This window comes from Tenrec ecaudatus, chromosome 1 (genome assembly GCF_050624435.1).
Source record: "Tenrec ecaudatus isolate mTenEca1 chromosome 1, mTenEca1.hap1, whole genome shotgun sequence".
Classification (NCBI taxonomy): domain Eukaryota; kingdom Metazoa; phylum Chordata; class Mammalia; order Afrosoricida; family Tenrecidae; genus Tenrec; species Tenrec ecaudatus.
In genome coordinates, this window is record NC_134530.1 from 235,870,019 (window position 1) to 235,886,795 (window position 16,777).

Consider the following 16,777-nt stretch of genomic DNA (forward strand, 5'->3'; position numbering starts at 1 on the left):
CCCTACAGGGGGAAGATGAGGAATCCCGTCCCGGCGGGCGAGGCGCCGGGAGCACGTTCTCCCGCCCGCCCGCGGCGGCGGCCTGCAGCGCGGGGAAGCTCCTCCCCAGCCCGTCCTCCCTCCTCCCCCCTCCCCTCGCTCGGCGGCCGCGCGGGCGAACGGAAGAGCGCCGCGGTATTTTGTCCCGCGCGGCGCCCCCTCCTCCGAGGCTGCCTGCGGCGGCCGCGAGCGCGGGCGGCCGTGGCCGTGGCAGCCGACTGCAGAGGCAGGCCCGCGTCCGCCCGGCGGCCTTGAAGCTGCGAGGGGTGGAGACGGGGCCGCCCGCCCGCGCTGCGGGAGCGGAAGGGGGAGCGGTGGGCGCCAGGGAGCCCCGCTGGGCCGCCGGGCAGGTGGGGGAGGCTCCGTGCACCTCCCGCCCTCCGGCCGCCGCCCCCCCGCTGGCCCTGCAGCCGCCGCCGCCTCCTCCTCGGGGTCCTGGCCCGGGCTCGGCGGCTCCGGCCCGGGAGGGAGGGCGGCGCGGGCCCCCGGAGCCGCCGGAGATGGCCGGCGGGCACTGCGGCAGCTTGGCCGCGGCGGCGGCCGGCAGCGGCGAGATCGTGCAGCTGAACGTGGGGGGGACCAGGTGAGTGGGCTGGGAGGGAGCCCGGGGACCTGGTGAGTCGGTTGGGAGGGGGCGAGGGGACCAGGTGAGTGAGCTGGGGGGAGGGAGCGAGGGGCCAGGACGCCTTGAGGGCCCTCCCGGCGAGGGAGGGGGACGCTTGGGAATGGAGCCGGGAAGGAGCGCGGGCCCTGCTAGCGGCCCGAAAGGTGGCCGGTTCGGAGCTGGTGTCGCGTGTCCTCCGGGAAGGGGGCGGCGGAAGGGCCTCTTGGGGTTACCTAGAGCGGGGTCCGTGCGGCCGAGCCTAGGAAAGCCCACCTCTGCCCTGCTCGTGATTTCTAAGGCACCACCTGGCTGACCGTAGAGAAGGTTTGAGGACTCTATTTTGTACCAGCCTGGCCTTGTGGTTTGGCGGTTGCCAATGAATTGCCTCCCTTGCTCCAGGGCCAGCGAGGTGGAAGCAGGCTGCAGCCAGCACGAGTGTCCTGTGCTTGATTGTAACCTCAAAGAATGCCAGTAGAGGCATGAGCGGTGTGTTTGCAGAAATGTGCTCATTTATTTTCAGAGTTTCTGGAAGGATCTGTTCAACTTTGAGGACAGCCTGTCCAGAAACTGGGGTGTGAACAGTTGGTTCTGGGAAGCTTGGGGTCTTGGCACGGTGTGGGCACTCGGAGTACCCACACTGAGAACGCTTCTCTGTCTGCCCTCGCCGGCCTTCCGCTCCATTTTTAGACGCCTGATATTCAGCTTGTTAAAAAACAAAATCAAAACAGTTCTTGATGATTTTTTTTCTATGGCGTTTGAGTCACCACTTTCAGAAAGGGATATTTTTCTGTTTTGAAAGGAGGGTTAGTTGAGTTTTAGGCTTGCAAGGATCAAGAGCTCTGGAGTTTATCTTTCACAAGTATGGAGAATATAAAAGATTTTCAACATTTAAAGCTCTTTTAACGAGTGTGTTTAAAGTATAATTTTAAGAAAAAGTAGGTGAATTATAGTGACAAAAATGTAATATTTTAATCCTAAAATGTGTTAGAGAAGTCAACCCTTTCTGTATATCTGCCCTCTTTCAGCCCCTAGATGAATGTTTTAAGAGTTAAAGAAGTTAAATTTTTATGCCTGCTACATAGATCCACTCGATGGAAGACAAGGTATAGGTTTCTTAATGTAAGAACTGGGATTTAACCCCTCAAATATGAAAGTCTATGCATCCAAGGATTTATAGATGCAAAAAGCACAATAGAATACAGAGTAGACCCTCAGGGTGTGGTAATGCTGAAGAGTAACAGTATAGCCATTTGAGATACTTAACACTTGTTTTTAATTGTGATTGACTTCAAAGTAGAGTAGTCCCTGCTTTAGGAACTTGAGAATAACTCTTAACTAGTCCTGTATTGTTATGTAAATTTCCATTCACTTGGAAATGTGCACCTGAACCTGTTGGTGTAGTGGTTAAGTGCTGAGTGGTTAACTAAAAGGTCAGCAGTTCCAAACCACCTGCATCTCTGAGGGAGAATGTCTGGACTTTCTACTTGCATAAATAGTTACAATCTCAGAAACCTACAGGGGTTACTATGAGTCAACAGTGGTTGGATAGCAGTGAGTTTGGTTTTTGGTTATAGCTTTGCTTAGAGGCAGAATCAACTGGATATGATGGCAATGACTTTGGTTTGCTTGAAATGATCAAGCCAGCCCTCTACCCCTGTTGTCCACTGCCTTGGAGTCCGTGCTGGTTCCAACACAGGGGCCCTCCTTCCAACGAGACACTGCCTCCTCTTGTGCCACCCTCACAGTGGTCATGTTTGAGCCCATTGTTGCAGCCACTGGGTGAGTCCATCTCGTTGATAGACTGTCTTCCTCTTTCCGTGACCCTGCTCTACTGAGCATGGTGCCTTTACTCTGAACACATAGATACCTTTACTTCATCATTTGCGGCACGTGGAGCGTTTAAATCATTGCAGAAGCGTGAACCTTTCCTGCAGAAATAAAAGCCCACCTTTGCTTCAGGTACGGGGGTGCCCTGTGTACTTGGACCTGGGAGTGGCATCATTGCTGAGAGATGTGTGGGATTACTACTCTGAGGAAGCATCATGATCTCTTATAGTAATACAGTATTTACCCGGGTAGCCATGGGAACATCTCTAAGCCATTTTTGCTGAATCGTGGGGCCATGTTTCTTAGTGAGACGGCACATGACATCCAGTTCCACTAGTTGTAGTTACTGTCACCTTGTTTCGTTAAAAAAAAAAAATCCAGCATCTTCTGTAATACTAAAACATGTATATAAAATGTGACTTGAGGTGTTATCTAAGTTCTATCTATGACAATGAAATGATACAGGCAGAGAGTAGAAGTTCAAGGGTAAGTCGAAAATAATTGCTACACAATAAAAGAAACTTTTTTTAACAAAAATTTCAGAATGTGAAACTTGTTTCCCAACATTAGGTGTGCCCCCTACTGTTTCCCATCTGTCTAGCCCTTCTGTTTATGCTGCCTCTTCAACTTACATCACCTTAACATGGATTCAGAAAGTGTCCCTTTTAAATGTTCTTTGAATTTGGGGGGAGAAAGCAATCTTTGATCAGGACTATAGGGTGGATGGAGTAAGGCTTCCCAATGAAATTCTCCTAGATAACCCTTTCCACCCTCAAAGAATGAGCAGAAGCATTGCATGATGGAAAAAACATCCCTTTCAGCAACTTTCCTGGCCTTGTTTTCTTTTTTCCCCCACCAATAGAATTTTCACCTTTAGAAAATGTCTTCATCATAAGCCCCCGTGATCACCCAATCTGTCAAGAATACCCAATATTCCATTTGGAGCCCCTTCTGTGCACCCCGCACCCCAGGTCACATAACCTTTGTAGCTAAGCTCTCTGTTTGGAATTGAGGGGACCCAGCAGATCTCCCTGCTCTTTTATCATACTGTTAAATGCAAGACTCCTCTCTGGTTATGATCTATTAAGGCGTCTTCATTAACTTCCATCTTGCTTAGAAGACTGATGGAAAGATCAGCTTTTTGAATTAACTGATCTTCACGTACAGATTTTTGCCTATGAATTTTTGCCACGTTGCCAACAGAAAATTTGCTATGCCAAACTTTTCTTAAATTAAAAATGTCAACCCGTGTGAGACCCCAGCTGCAGTAGTTCATTTTATGACGTTCTCCCACCAGTTTCTGGACTTCAGCACGGTTTTGACCTTCCGTGTGGCTGATGGTCTTCCTTCTCTCAGTTCATCTTTGAAGTCTTCTTCCCCTTCCTTTGAAGTGCTCCATCCATTTAAAGACTGCCATTTTGTGTGGGGCAGCATTCTTGTAACTTGCTACAAAACTTTGGTGATTTGGGTAAGCTTGAGTATTGTTTAAAATTGAATGCTAGCCCTGAACTCAATCGTTTTTCCCCATGGCACAAAGGTTTCCTTTTACTTCTTCATTTTGAGTCACATCCAGATGTGACTAAGAAAAGGGTATCACTGAGAGAACTGTCAGTTGTTACCTTCCACTAATCGCAGAGATGTGTTTAAATGCACTTTGCTGGGAAATATGTCCTCATACATATTTATACTTAATTCTTAATATCTTCATACATATTTATACATAAATCTTAAAATGAAAATATTTATCTTATGAGAGAAAAGAACTGGACTGGATACACCATATAATGCATGCCATTTTAAATGAGTTGTTGGTTTTCTGGCCCAGACAGCTAAACTTTGTTTAAAGCCCCCTTTGCTGGTTTGATCAAGTGGCAATCTAAAATGTGTGTGTGTGTACATATACATGTACACATACAGCAAAGAAGCTTTAAAAAGTTCATGGAAAATTGCATTTTTTAAAAACAATTTTTAAAAATTGTGAATTAAGTGGGAATTTACAGTTCAGGTCACCAATTTCTTATTTAACACTTTAAACCACCTATCACCTCAACCACCACCATCAATAGCTTGCCCTCCCCTCTGATTTCTCTTCTACCTCCTGCATAATCTTAATTCCTTTTTTCCATGAACTTTTAAAAGCCTGTCTTTGGTGTGTATTGTATGTGTGTCTGTGTGTGGTCTGTGTATTGCTGTGTGAGTTTTAATGAATAAATGCAAAAGTTGAGAATAGGCTCACACTGCATTAAATAGTATGTATGTTAAATATGTACTACCTATTATATATATAATATATGTAAGTAAAATGAATTGACAATGAAAGCTCAGAAAATGATAACATAATCCAGATTACTTAGAAAAAAAAACAAACATCAGTACTGTCAGAAAAGATGATTCAGACTTCGATTTTTAGGTATGACAAGATTGATCTATCTGCTGTAAACAGACAAAACGTTACTGAGCATGCATTGTGCGAGGTTATGCTGAAGAACTGCTATATTACACAGGGCAAGCAAAGCACAGGGTCCTTGCTTGTTCTATATTACAGTTGACGTTTAGCTGCTGTGTACCCTCTTAGGACTGCACTCAGAGTGTCTTGCTGTGTTACACACAGGGCTGCAGTGCTGTTTGCTCATGTTGTCATTTTCAGATGTTCACTGGCAGTGTTTATATGTATGTTTCAACCCCGAAATAATAAAGGTCCTATTTATAACAACACTGGTAATATGAGGTCTTAAACTTATACGTTAAAAAAGTATCCTTCACGGGGCAGAATTGACTTCAGGGAATTCTCCAGGGAAGTCAGCAAAGGGAGCCCCTTCATAAATTGCACACTGCCTGTTTGTCTGTGTTTGTTTGGAGCTGAAACGTGACCCCAGGGCGATGTGTGCTGACTCGCCAGCACATTGCATCATGGAGAGTAGTGCTTTGGGAAGCTTTATATGGCAGTGAGTTGTTTGATTTTGTTGATAGTTCCTTGGATACCCTTAACTGAGTTGATAACAAAATTTAAAATATTTACTATGGTTGATGACTAGTAGCTGGTAATAGTTTTAAGTGGGCGCCCGTGTTTAAGTCATTAGGATCTTTCAGAGGCGAGCCATTTTACATGGCGACCTCAGGTCTTGTTCTCGTTCATGATACCCGATGCTTTTAATTGCAGATTCAGTACCTCCAGACAAACGCTGATGTGGATTCCAGATTCTTTTTTTTCCAGGTATTTCAAACAATCTGTTAGCACTCAAATAAATCAGTTTGTTCTCCAAAATAATATATTTTGTTGTCATGTCAAATTAATGTTTCAAATTTTAAAAAAGTAAAATTGTTAACTGTGTAAAAGTAGTGTTTAGTTTATGCTTTGATACGACTTGACTCATTTGAAGTGGTCTTTGAGAATTGATAAAGATTTAGGACCTTTGTTTATAGTCACTTTTTAAAAGCTAACTGCATCTTACTTTTCTTGTAAAGTTTGCTGAGTGGAAGAATTTCAACACTTCGAGATGAAACTGGTGCTGTGAGTATATAATGTTCACATAGAGATTTCTGTGTTAGGTTATCTAATGCTTATAATGCTTATTCTTTATTATGTCGTGACTTTAAGCAGACAGAAAAGTTAATATCTCAATAACCATTAAATGAAAAAGTGGCACATCTGTAGTTACATTTGCCATGTAGAGTGCTTCCATAGAAGTTAGAGAAGAGACCAGTAAACAATGAACACTGCATGCAGTCAATTAAGTATTTCTACTGGACACTGTAGAATCAGAGCTCCCATTGACAGAAGGGGAAATGACACCCCATTTAGCCAATAATTGTTTGAATCTTGATATTTTAATGAATCTTGTTGTGTGCTGAGTCGATTTCAAGGTAAGCTGATCCATGTGACAGAGTAGAACTGCCGGCTAGAATGTTCTACGTTGTAATCTTTACAGGAAGGACCCCTGGTGGAGCAGTGGTTAAACACTGATTGAATGCACCGGCCACTAGAAGGGAGGGGAAACCTGCCGATCTGCCCCTTCAGATTCCAGCCTAGGACACCCAATGGGGCAGTTCTTTGTCATGTAATGACACCTGGAGTCTGCCCCAGTTTCTTGTCACAAAAATCACCAGAGATTCAAGAAGCAGACCACCCAGTCTTTCTCCCCAGGGACTGCTGGGTAGGATCTACCAGCAGTCAATGTTTAACCGTTGTGCAACCAGGACACCAATAACAAATAAAGAGATGAATACATAACACTAAAATTTGAAAACAATGGATTAGAATAGAAAATGTTTAAATTCCCAAAGGCCTGTATTTTTACTTGGGAGAATAATAGAAGCGTGTGCGGCAATGGTGGAGTGAAGGAATGCCCAGTTTGCAGGGCAGTCTGTAAGCAAAATGGCTGGGGTCAGTGACAGTGGCTGCTCACAAAGACATAAACACTTTGTTTGAGATCAGCTGAGTAACCAACGGTGTGCTGTGATCAAATTTCCAGATGCAATCAAACAGCAAAAAGCGTGTTCTCTATGAAAAAGACTTCAGTAATAAAACATTGGGTTGTTTTTTCAAAAGCAAGAATTTAGGACCCTGGACGAGCAGACGTCACTGTATAGTCACGATTAATACTGACATAAAGAGTTTTATTACTTGTGACATTTCCCATGCCTTGTAACACAAAAGCTCTTATAGTTTATTTGTAAATGATTGCAAATAACGTTGATGTACATTCTTGGCAAAAGTTAATTATGTATTTCACTCAGAGTTACTCATTCATCTAGATTATTTGGATTTTTTTTGGAAAATGGGATTTAGTTCATATGGTTTTCACCATATATTATTTTTATACATAGCATACCATTTGTGAAAAGCTTTTACTTGTGCCTTGGTAAAAGTAGCCTAGATGACGATAACATGCATTAAGACGTGGGTTTTCAGTGAAACTCATTTGACTGAGAACAACAACAATATGTGTAATTGGAAAACATAAAGCAAAACTGGCTAGTAAGTGATAAAAATTCTTCAGTTTATGGAAAAGAGATCCTTTCTTCATGAATTAAAAGATAAGTACAAAATTGGTTCTTTATAGCAATGCGCTTTTTAATGCTTTTTTTTTTTTTTGGTAATGCTTTATTCATTCAAGTTGGACCCAAGCGAACAATCTTAAAAATAGTTACTGAGCTTATTATGACTCATGGTGCCATGTGTATTACAGAACAATGGATAATTTTTCATAAGTCGATCACAAGCCGTCAGAGGCTCCATGTGTGGACCTTTGACCCCTCGACCTTTGGCCTCAGCTGAACCTTCATTCAGTCTCAGCCCTCACTTTCAAATAGAAGTTTGATGCTAAGACATAGGTTCAGCCTTTTGGTTTCTCCCTTTGTCACATGGAGCTTTTAAAAGCTTTTGTTACCTTCCCATCCTAGCCTTTAGGGAATCCATGTAGTAGATTCCAATATGGCTCTAAGTCATATTTGCTCTCATTAATTAATGATTTGACAATGCTAAGAAAACATAGTTTATGCACTGTTTTTAAAGAATTTATTTGATTCTATAATATAATTCAGATTTTTAAAATTCCCTCACATTTAATTTTTAGATTACAAAAAATATTAAACAGAAATGGGAAAACTGACTTAACAGCTACCATATTGCTACATGTTAAATACCATGTATTGTTTTAATAATAGATTTTCCAGGGAGATAAAAGACAGTACCACATTAAATACACATAGTTATAAACTGCATCCTGATTTTAGAAACATCAGAATGTGAAACGTGGAATCTAGAAAATAGAGTCTGTAAAAAATTTAGACTTCATGTTTAATTTGTAATATGAGATTAAAAACAATTCTTCATTTGCAGATATTTATTGACAGGGATCCAGCAGCATTTGCACCTATTTTAAATTTTCTTCGGACAAAAGAACTAGACTTAAGGTAAGAAGTACATCTTTTAAAAGTAAATTCTTATTGATAGATACTTTTGATGTAATTTAGGATGGAAATTCCCTCAGAACAAAGCTTGTGCAGATAGCAGCCACCGTCATTTTTCCCCTGGGGCACTGCAGGCTGCGTCCTCACGGTTTGCTGCCCCCAGTTCTTGCACCCTGTTTCTCAGTTCTTTCCCACAGCGTAGCTTGCTGTTGTCGTCAGGTGCCACTGAGTTGGTTTCATTCAGCTCATAGTGACCCTATGAATAACACCACCCAGTTGCCATCCTCAATTGTTTTTATGTTTGAGTCCACTGTTGGAGCCGCTGTGTCAATCCATCTTGTCAGATGTCTTTCATTGCTACTGCACTACTTTACCCAGCAAATGTCCTCCAGGCATTAGCAAGATGACGTCTCCTCATCTTTGCTGCTTAGGATCATTCTGGCTGCACTTTATCCAGGATAGATTTGTTTGCTCTTAAGGCAGTCACTGTACTTTCTTTACCAGTACTGTAATTCAAATGCACCAATTCTTCTGTCTTCTTATCAGTGCCCAACTGTCATATGCATAGGAAAATAAAATGACAACAAAACCCAAACTTATTGTCATCAAGTCGATTCTGAATCCTAGTGATGCTATAAGATAAGGTAGAACTGCCCCTGTGGGTTTCTGAGATGGTAATTCTTCACAGGAGTAGAAAGCCTCATATTTCTGCTACCAGAACCATTGGTGGTTTTGAACAGCAGCTGACTTTGTATTTAGCAGCCCAATGCATAGCCTACTACTCCAGCATGACTTGGGTCAGATGCACTCTTCTTCGAAGTATCCTCTTTGCTGCACCACTTTAAGAAGGTCTTTTGTAGCAAATATGCCCAAGCAATCCATTCTTTGGTCTTTTGACTGCTGCTTCCATGAGTATTGATTCTGGATGCAAGCAAGAGAAAATCTTTGACAATAATAATCTTTTCTCCATTTTTAATATGTTATTTATTGGTCCAATTGTGAAAGTTGTGTGTGTGTGTGTGTGTGTGTGTGTGTATGTGTGTTCAAACTGAAGGCTTCAATCCTTGATCTTCTTTAGCAAGTGTTTCAAGTCCTCACTTTCAGCAAGTGAGGTTGTGTCATCTACATATCACCGTTTTTGAATAAGCCTTCCCCCAACGCTGATGCCAAATTCTCTGATTATTTGCGCAGCATACAATTAAATTAGTATGCTGAGAAGTTACAACCCTGACCCACACCTTTCCCGGTTTGAAACCATGAAGTATTCCCTTACTCAGTTTGCACAACTGCCTCTTGACCCAAGTTCAAGTTCTTAGTGAACACTGAAGTGTTCTGGAATTTCCTCTTTTCAAGGTTATCCTTATTTTGTTGTCCACACAGTTGAATGCATCAACATAGTCAATAAAACACAAGTAAACATCTTTCTGGTCTTCTCTGCTTTCAGCCCAGATTCACCTGCAGTGATATTCTTTGTTCCATGACCTCTTCTGAAGCCAGTGACTTTTTGGCAGCTCCTTGTCAGTGTACTGATGCAAGAGCTGTTGGCTGATCTTCAGCAACATTTTACTTGCATGTGCTGACAGTAGAATTGTTCTGTAATTTGAGCATTTTTTGAGGTCACCTTTCTTTGGAATAGGAACAAATATGAATCTCTTCCAGTCAGTTGGCCAGGTAGCTGTCTTCCAGATTTCATGGCGTAGACGAGTGAGTGCTTCCAGCCCTTTATCAGCCTGCTGCAACCTTTCACATGGTATTCCATCAATTCTGGGGCCTTGTTTTTGTCTAATGCTCTCATGTTGAGTTGGACTTCTCCCTTTCGTCCCATTAGTTCTTGTTTATATGTTACTTATTGAAGTGGTGGAATGTTAACTAGTTCTTTTTGGTATAGTGACTGTATATCTGCATAATTCAATATTTTTCCCATAGAGCCTTTCAATATTACAACTTGAGGCTTGAAGTTTTTCTTGAGTTCTTTCAGTTTAAGATATGATGAGCATCTTCCCTTTTGGTTTTTTTACTCTACTTTTTTTGCACATTTTATTTTAATGTTTTGCTCTGTCTTTGAAATTTTCTTTTCAGCTCTTGACTTATGCTTCAGTCCACTGTTGGACTTCTTCATTTTTTCCATTTACCTTAACTACCTATGATGAACAGCAAGTTTCAGAGTCTCTTTGGTTTTTTCTTTCCTGGCTTTAATGACCTATTGTTCTTTTCATATTTAATGTTCTTGATTTCTCCCACAGCTCATCAGGTTTTCTGTCACTAGTGTTCAGTGCCGAAAGTCTGTTCTTGAAATTCAGGTTATAGACTTACGGTAATATTTTTACTCTTGTGGGCATGTTTTAAGTTTCTTCAGCTCCAAACTGAACTTACCTATGAGAAACTGATGGTCTGTCCCACAGTTGGCCTTGGTCTAGCGGCTGAGATCGAGCTGCTCCCAAGTCTCTTCCCACAGATGTAGTCAATTTGATTTCTGTGAATTTCATCTGGAGAAGTTCACATATCTAGTTACCATTTGTGTTGTTGAAGAAAGATATTTTTGATGAAGAAACTGTTGGTCTTGTAAAATTTTATTTGATCTCCAGCCTTATTGCTAACACCAAGCCGATATTTTTTGTGTATTGTTCCTTCCTCTTTGTTTCTGACTTTTGCATTCCAATCGCCAGAAATTATCAGTGCGTCTTGATTGTGTTTTTGATCAATTTAGACTGAAGATAATATTGAAATTTTCAGTTTCTTCGTCATGAGCTCTAGTGGTTGGTGCATACATTTGAAACCTAGTTGAGTTGGCTAGATGTCCTTGTAGAGGGACTTGAGATACCCATATTTTACATTGAATGCGTTGCCGTTCCTTGTGAATCTTTGATTTAAACATGCCTTTCAGATTCAAAATGGCGACTACCAGTCCATTTCGGCTCAACTAATGCCTAATATTGGTCTTTGTGTGTTCCATCCCGTTTTGGATGACTTCTAATTTTCATAGATTCCTAGTTCATACCTTCCAAGAACCGCTTAAGAGTAAATGATTGCAGCTGTTTCTTCCAATTTTACATAATGTCCCATCAGCAAATGAAGGTCATGGTCTAATTCTGTAGGTTTATTTACTCCGTCCACATCATTGTGGTCAAATATACTTTGAGAAGACAGTTCTTCCACAGTCATATTTGAGTGCCTTCTTTCCGGAGGGGCTCATTGCTGGTCCCATCTCTGATACGAAGCTGCTTCTATTCCTCAGGTGCTTAGTATCTAACAGTGCTTCCATGCTCTTCGTGAAGTTTTCAGTGACTAGTTCCTTACAAGTGGACAGGCTAGTCCTTATTCCTAGTCTGTTCTTAGTTTGAAAGCTCCGCTGAAATTGGTTGCCTTTGGGTGACCCTGCTGGTAGTTGAAATACCAGTGACATTGCTTCCAGCTTCACAGTAAAACACAAGCCACCACAGTACAGCAAATACACATTCACTTACAACTATTTTATCCTACGGACTGATAGAACTTTGGACTTTATCTCACTGCTTAAAACTTTATAATTTGATCGTGGCTTATTTTCTTACACTTTATAATTTTAGCCTGTAACCTTTTGGGGGCTCTGTTTAAGCCTGATTTCCTCACTGATCTCTTCTCTGTTCACCGACTATTCAACGTGTTCAGTACTGCCACTTTCACAACATTCTATCTGCCCAGGACTCTCTTTGTTGTTGTTGTTTTCTGCCACTGAGTCACTGTGACTCATATTAGCCCCTGGTAGTGCAATGGTAAGCATTAGACTGTCAACCCAGAGTAGTGCGTACCCAGGGGTTTCCCAAGAGAAAGACAAGAATCAGTCTGTTTCCATAAAGAGCCAGCCAGGAAAGTCTATGGGGTGCTCTGCTTTGTTTCATGGGGACTCTAGGAGTTGAAAATTGACTGATGGCCCCCAGCAGCATTTGTTGTTTTCTTCTCACCAAGGACCCATGGTGATAATATGGTTCAGTGCTTGACTCCTAACTGAAAGCTTGGCAGTTCGAACCTACCTGGCCCTCTTGAAGGAGAAGGCCGTGGTGACCTGCTTCTGTAAACACGCAAACACCACCTGCAATGATACCGTTGAGCTGATTTTGATGCCGTGACCTGATAGCGGGGAGCAGAGCTGCCCGTTAGTGTCTCAAGACTAATCTTTGTGAAAGCAGACTGCCAGCATCATTCCATGTGGAGCTACGGGATGTTTTAACGGCTGACCTTCTGTTTAGCAGTTGAGTTTTTAGCCAATACTAGCCCTGGAAATACTATCAGTTATTCTCTGACCTATAGGGTGACCATGATTGACTTGATAGCACAGGTTTGGTGGGAGGTTTTTTAAAACGTTTTATTAGGGGCTCATACAACTCTTATCACAATCCATACATACATCAATTGTGTAAAGCACATCTGTACATTCATTGCCCTCATCATTTTCAAAGCATTTGCTCTCCACTTAAGCCCTTTGCATCAGGTCCTCCTTTTTCCCTCCTCCCTCGCTGCTTCCTCCTCCCTCATGAGCCCTTGATAATTTATAAATTATTATTTTGTCATATCTTTCCCTGTCCGATGTCTCCCTTCTCCCCCTTTTCTGTTGTCCGTCCCCCAGGGAGAAGGTCACATGTAGATCCTTGTAATCGGTTCCCTCTTTCCAAGCCCCTCTCCCTCTACCCTCCCAGTATCGCCACTCACACCCCTGGTCCTGAAGGTATTATCCACCTTGGATTCCCTGTGCCTCCAGCTCCTATCTGCACCAGAGTACATCCTCTGCTCTATCCATACTGTCAAGGTAGAATTTGGATCATGTTGGGGGTGGGAGGGGAGGAAGCATTTAGGAACTAGAAGAAAGTTGTATTCTTCATTGGTGCTGCATTCGCACCCTGACTGACTCATCTCCTCCCCTAGACCCCTCTGCAAGGGGATCTCCAGTGGCTGACAAATGGGCTTTGGGTCTCGACTCTGTACTTCCCCTTCATTCACTATGGTAAGATTTTTTGTTCTGATGATGCCTTATGATCGCACAGGCTGGTGTGCTTCTTCCATGTGGGCTTTGTTGCTTCTGAGCTAGATGGCTGCTTGTTTACCTTCAAGCCTTTAAGACCCCAGACGCTATCTCTTTTGATAGCCAGACACCATCAGCTTTCTTTGCCACATTTGCTTATGCACCCGTTTGTCCTCAGCGATCGTATCATGGAGGTGTGCACCCAGTGATATGATTTTTTTGTTCTTTGATGCCTGATAACTGATCCCTTCGGAACCATGTGTGTGTTCTCCCATGTGGGCTTTGTTGCTTCTGAAGTAGATGGCGGCTTGTTTATCTTGAAGCCTTTAAGACCCCAGATGTTATATCTTTTGGTAGCCGGGCACCATCAGCTTTCTTCACCACATTTGCTTATTCACCCGCTTTGTCTTCAGAAGTTGTGTCTGAAGGGTGAGCATCATAGAATGCCAATTTGATAGAAGAAAGTATTCTTGAATTGAGGGAGTACTTGAGTAGAGGCCCAATATCCTTCTGCCACCTTAATACTAAACCTATAAATATATACACATAGATCTATTTCTCCATCCATATATTTATATATATATATTTGCATTGTACATGTCTTTGTCTAAACCTCTATAAATAACCTTTGCCTCCCAGCTCTTTCCTCTACTTCCCTTGACTTTCCTCCTGTCCCACTATCATGCTCTGTCTCCACCTGTGTTTTAGCAATACCTCTTCATTACATTACCCTTGATCATGCCCTACCAGGCTTGCCACACCCACCTCACCACCAATTTGGGTCACTTGTTGTTCCCTTGTCCCTGGGTTTGTTAACACCACTTCCTTACCCCCACTTCCCCCTATCCCATTTTCCCCCCGAACTGTCAGTCCTGTTGTTTTTCCTCCAGCTTGTTCATCCAGCCTACCTTATTTAGACAGACCTGTGGAGATAATAACATACACAAAAACAAAACAGAGCAAAACCAAATAACAATATACAACAAAACAACAACAACAAACCACTGACAAAGAACAAAACAAAAACAAAACACAACAAGAAAGAAAAGCTTGTAGTTAGTTCAAGGATCGTTTGTTGGCCTTTAAGAGTGTTTCCCAGTCCAGTCTGTTGGGGCACCCACGCCCTGGCCACAAAGTCCACCTTCAGCATTCCCTGGCGACCTTGCCACTCCATTCCCTTGCTGTTCCGCTGCACTCCCCCAGTGCTTTGCTTTGGTGTGGTGGGATCAGGTCTGGCACAATTCTCACACTGTGTCTCTGGTGCTGTCCCCCGCAGGGCCATGGGTCAGTGAGGGACGTCATGTCTCATGGTGGGGCTGGCCATGTGGTCCTCTGTGGACTGGCTGCTCTAATTGGGGTCATCGTCCTCAGAGCCTGGTGGACCAGGATGTGCTCCACTCTCTCCTACTCCCCCTTCATCTGCTCGTGTGTTCCGATCAGATATGTCCTTCTCCAGGAACTGCAGATTCAATCCTGTCCTTTGAAATAAATTCTTCTGGGGGGGAGGGCAGGGATCCACTTAGTATTTTATACTGGGGCCAGCCCCCCAGTGGGAGGTTTTTTATTTTGTTTTAATCTCAGTTGGCTTTAAGATCCAAACGAGTACCTCCTGATTCCTTGGTATCCTCTTGCTCTTTCCTTAGGCTCCATGCAGAATAGGTGTCCAGGGCTCCTTTTGTTTCATTCTTTTAATAAGTGCTTGGTCATTTAAACTAGTTCTTTTATTTGCTCACTTCCAACGTAGATGCTTTCATTAAATTCCTTATGATTCTTTTAAATTTTTATGCCCCTGATGAACTTCACTAAAGTTGTATTTTTATTTTTTTAGCCCGAATTATAATAATTATTTTAAATTACCATTTCATAACTTTTTATGAATTTTCATTTCCTAAGGCAAAAGTTATCTTGAACTCTTTCTTCCTTGCTGTAGTCCTAGTAGGATGTATTCCTAGTCCAAGTTGGAATACTGATTATATGTTCAGCTGATAACTGCAGGGTCAGCAGTTCAAAACCATCACTCCACGTGAGAAAGATGGGACTTTCTATTCCCATAAAGAGATACGGTCTTGGAAACCCCCAGGGGCTGTGTAATTTTGGGCAGTTCTAGTACTAATAGTACATGTAGTAGGTCCTTAGTATTGTTACTGCAATCATTGAATAAATAAAAGAGCTTATGCGCTTTTTTCTGATTTCTGGCCTGATTTAGGAAGCAGTAGGAACTGTGTTATTAACTACTTTTGGGTACTTATTTTTACTGATTTCATATGATTAAAGAAACCTAAGGTTGTGCTTACTCTATAGCTAGGTCACCCATAACATGCAAATCATTGAAACATCCGGGTTTAATTTTTTTTAATGAAATGCCATATTTTACTTGACAGTTTAGGAGATATTATTATTACTTAAATCCTATGTGCTATCTTCCAAAAGAAGATGGGGAACCATGTTTAAAAAATTTAAAAATATATATATTTGAATTATGATCCTTGCACAAAACTACTGTATTGGCCTTATTACACACTATTGTAATTACCATTCTTGTATGCTTATCTTCCCCCGGAAACCTGACTTCAACAACTATTATTTGAGTTCTGAGACACCGTATAATTAGCCTGTACTTCCTGCTGTTATTATAAATGCTTTTGAATAGTAAAGAAAAAACACGAACCATTCTTAAGTCAAGCACGTCACAATCCTACAAATATAAGCAATTTCATTGCACTTGGGTGTGTCTGTTAAAACCAGGGAGTATCTTCAAAGTACAGAAACCTCAAACGAGTCATTGATAGTTTAAGCTCTTATTCATCTACTCTTGTTACTTTTCATTCTCACATGACTTACCAGTCCTGCTGTGTAGAGGATCATGTTCATTTGGGTAACATAACCTTCCTAAAGATGCCCCCCCCACCACCACATCCCACCCCCACTTTAGATTCCACTTTCATTTTTAGTTTTTGATGAGACGGGAGCAATGTGTCTGAATTTACTCATCCAATGAATATTAATTTTATAACTGCTATGTGTGTAAGGCACTGTGTCACATATGCAGAAATAGATCAGAAATGGCTCACCCATAATTAGAGAGGTTAAAGGATGTAAAAAATAATGATAAGATATTAAGAGCAATTCTTATTATAAAATAATTTGTCCTCTTGCCTTATCGAATACTTCCTGGTACTTTACCTGTACTAACACTTTAGAAGTCCTCATCTCTTGCTTGATTAGACAGTTCCTTTATAGATGAATGGTTTTTAAGTACCTGAGAAAATATTTTTGTTTTCATGCAGTTTTCGTTTAGACTTTTCAAATAATAAGCGCATCATAAATAAAGGATATTATGAACTGAAAAATAAGCTTCAACGCCTGGTAGTGTTCACTTTAAGAACTTAGTACCTTTT

General features: G+C 41.9%; 1 protein-coding gene across 2 annotated transcripts in view; it reads left to right on the forward strand.

The window, feature by feature from the left end:
• Nucleotides 1–227: 227 nt before the first annotated feature.
• Nucleotides 228–16,777, forward strand: part of KCTD3 (potassium channel tetramerization domain containing 3) — a 52,011-nt gene continuing 35,461 nt past the window's right edge. Inside the window, exons 1-4 of one of the 2 annotated variants that reach the window (XM_075530364.1) lie at nucleotides 228–622; nucleotides 5,631–5,684; nucleotides 5,936–5,981; nucleotides 8,313–8,386. In XM_075530364.1, the coding sequence (XP_075386479.1) occupies nucleotides 540–622; nucleotides 5,631–5,684; nucleotides 5,936–5,981; nucleotides 8,313–8,386 (257 nt within the window). In that variant the 5' untranslated portion in view covers nucleotides 228–539. The remainder of the gene's footprint in view (nucleotides 623–5,630; nucleotides 5,685–5,935; nucleotides 5,982–8,312; nucleotides 8,387–16,777) is intronic. The other variant, XM_075530355.1, reaches the window with a different exon arrangement.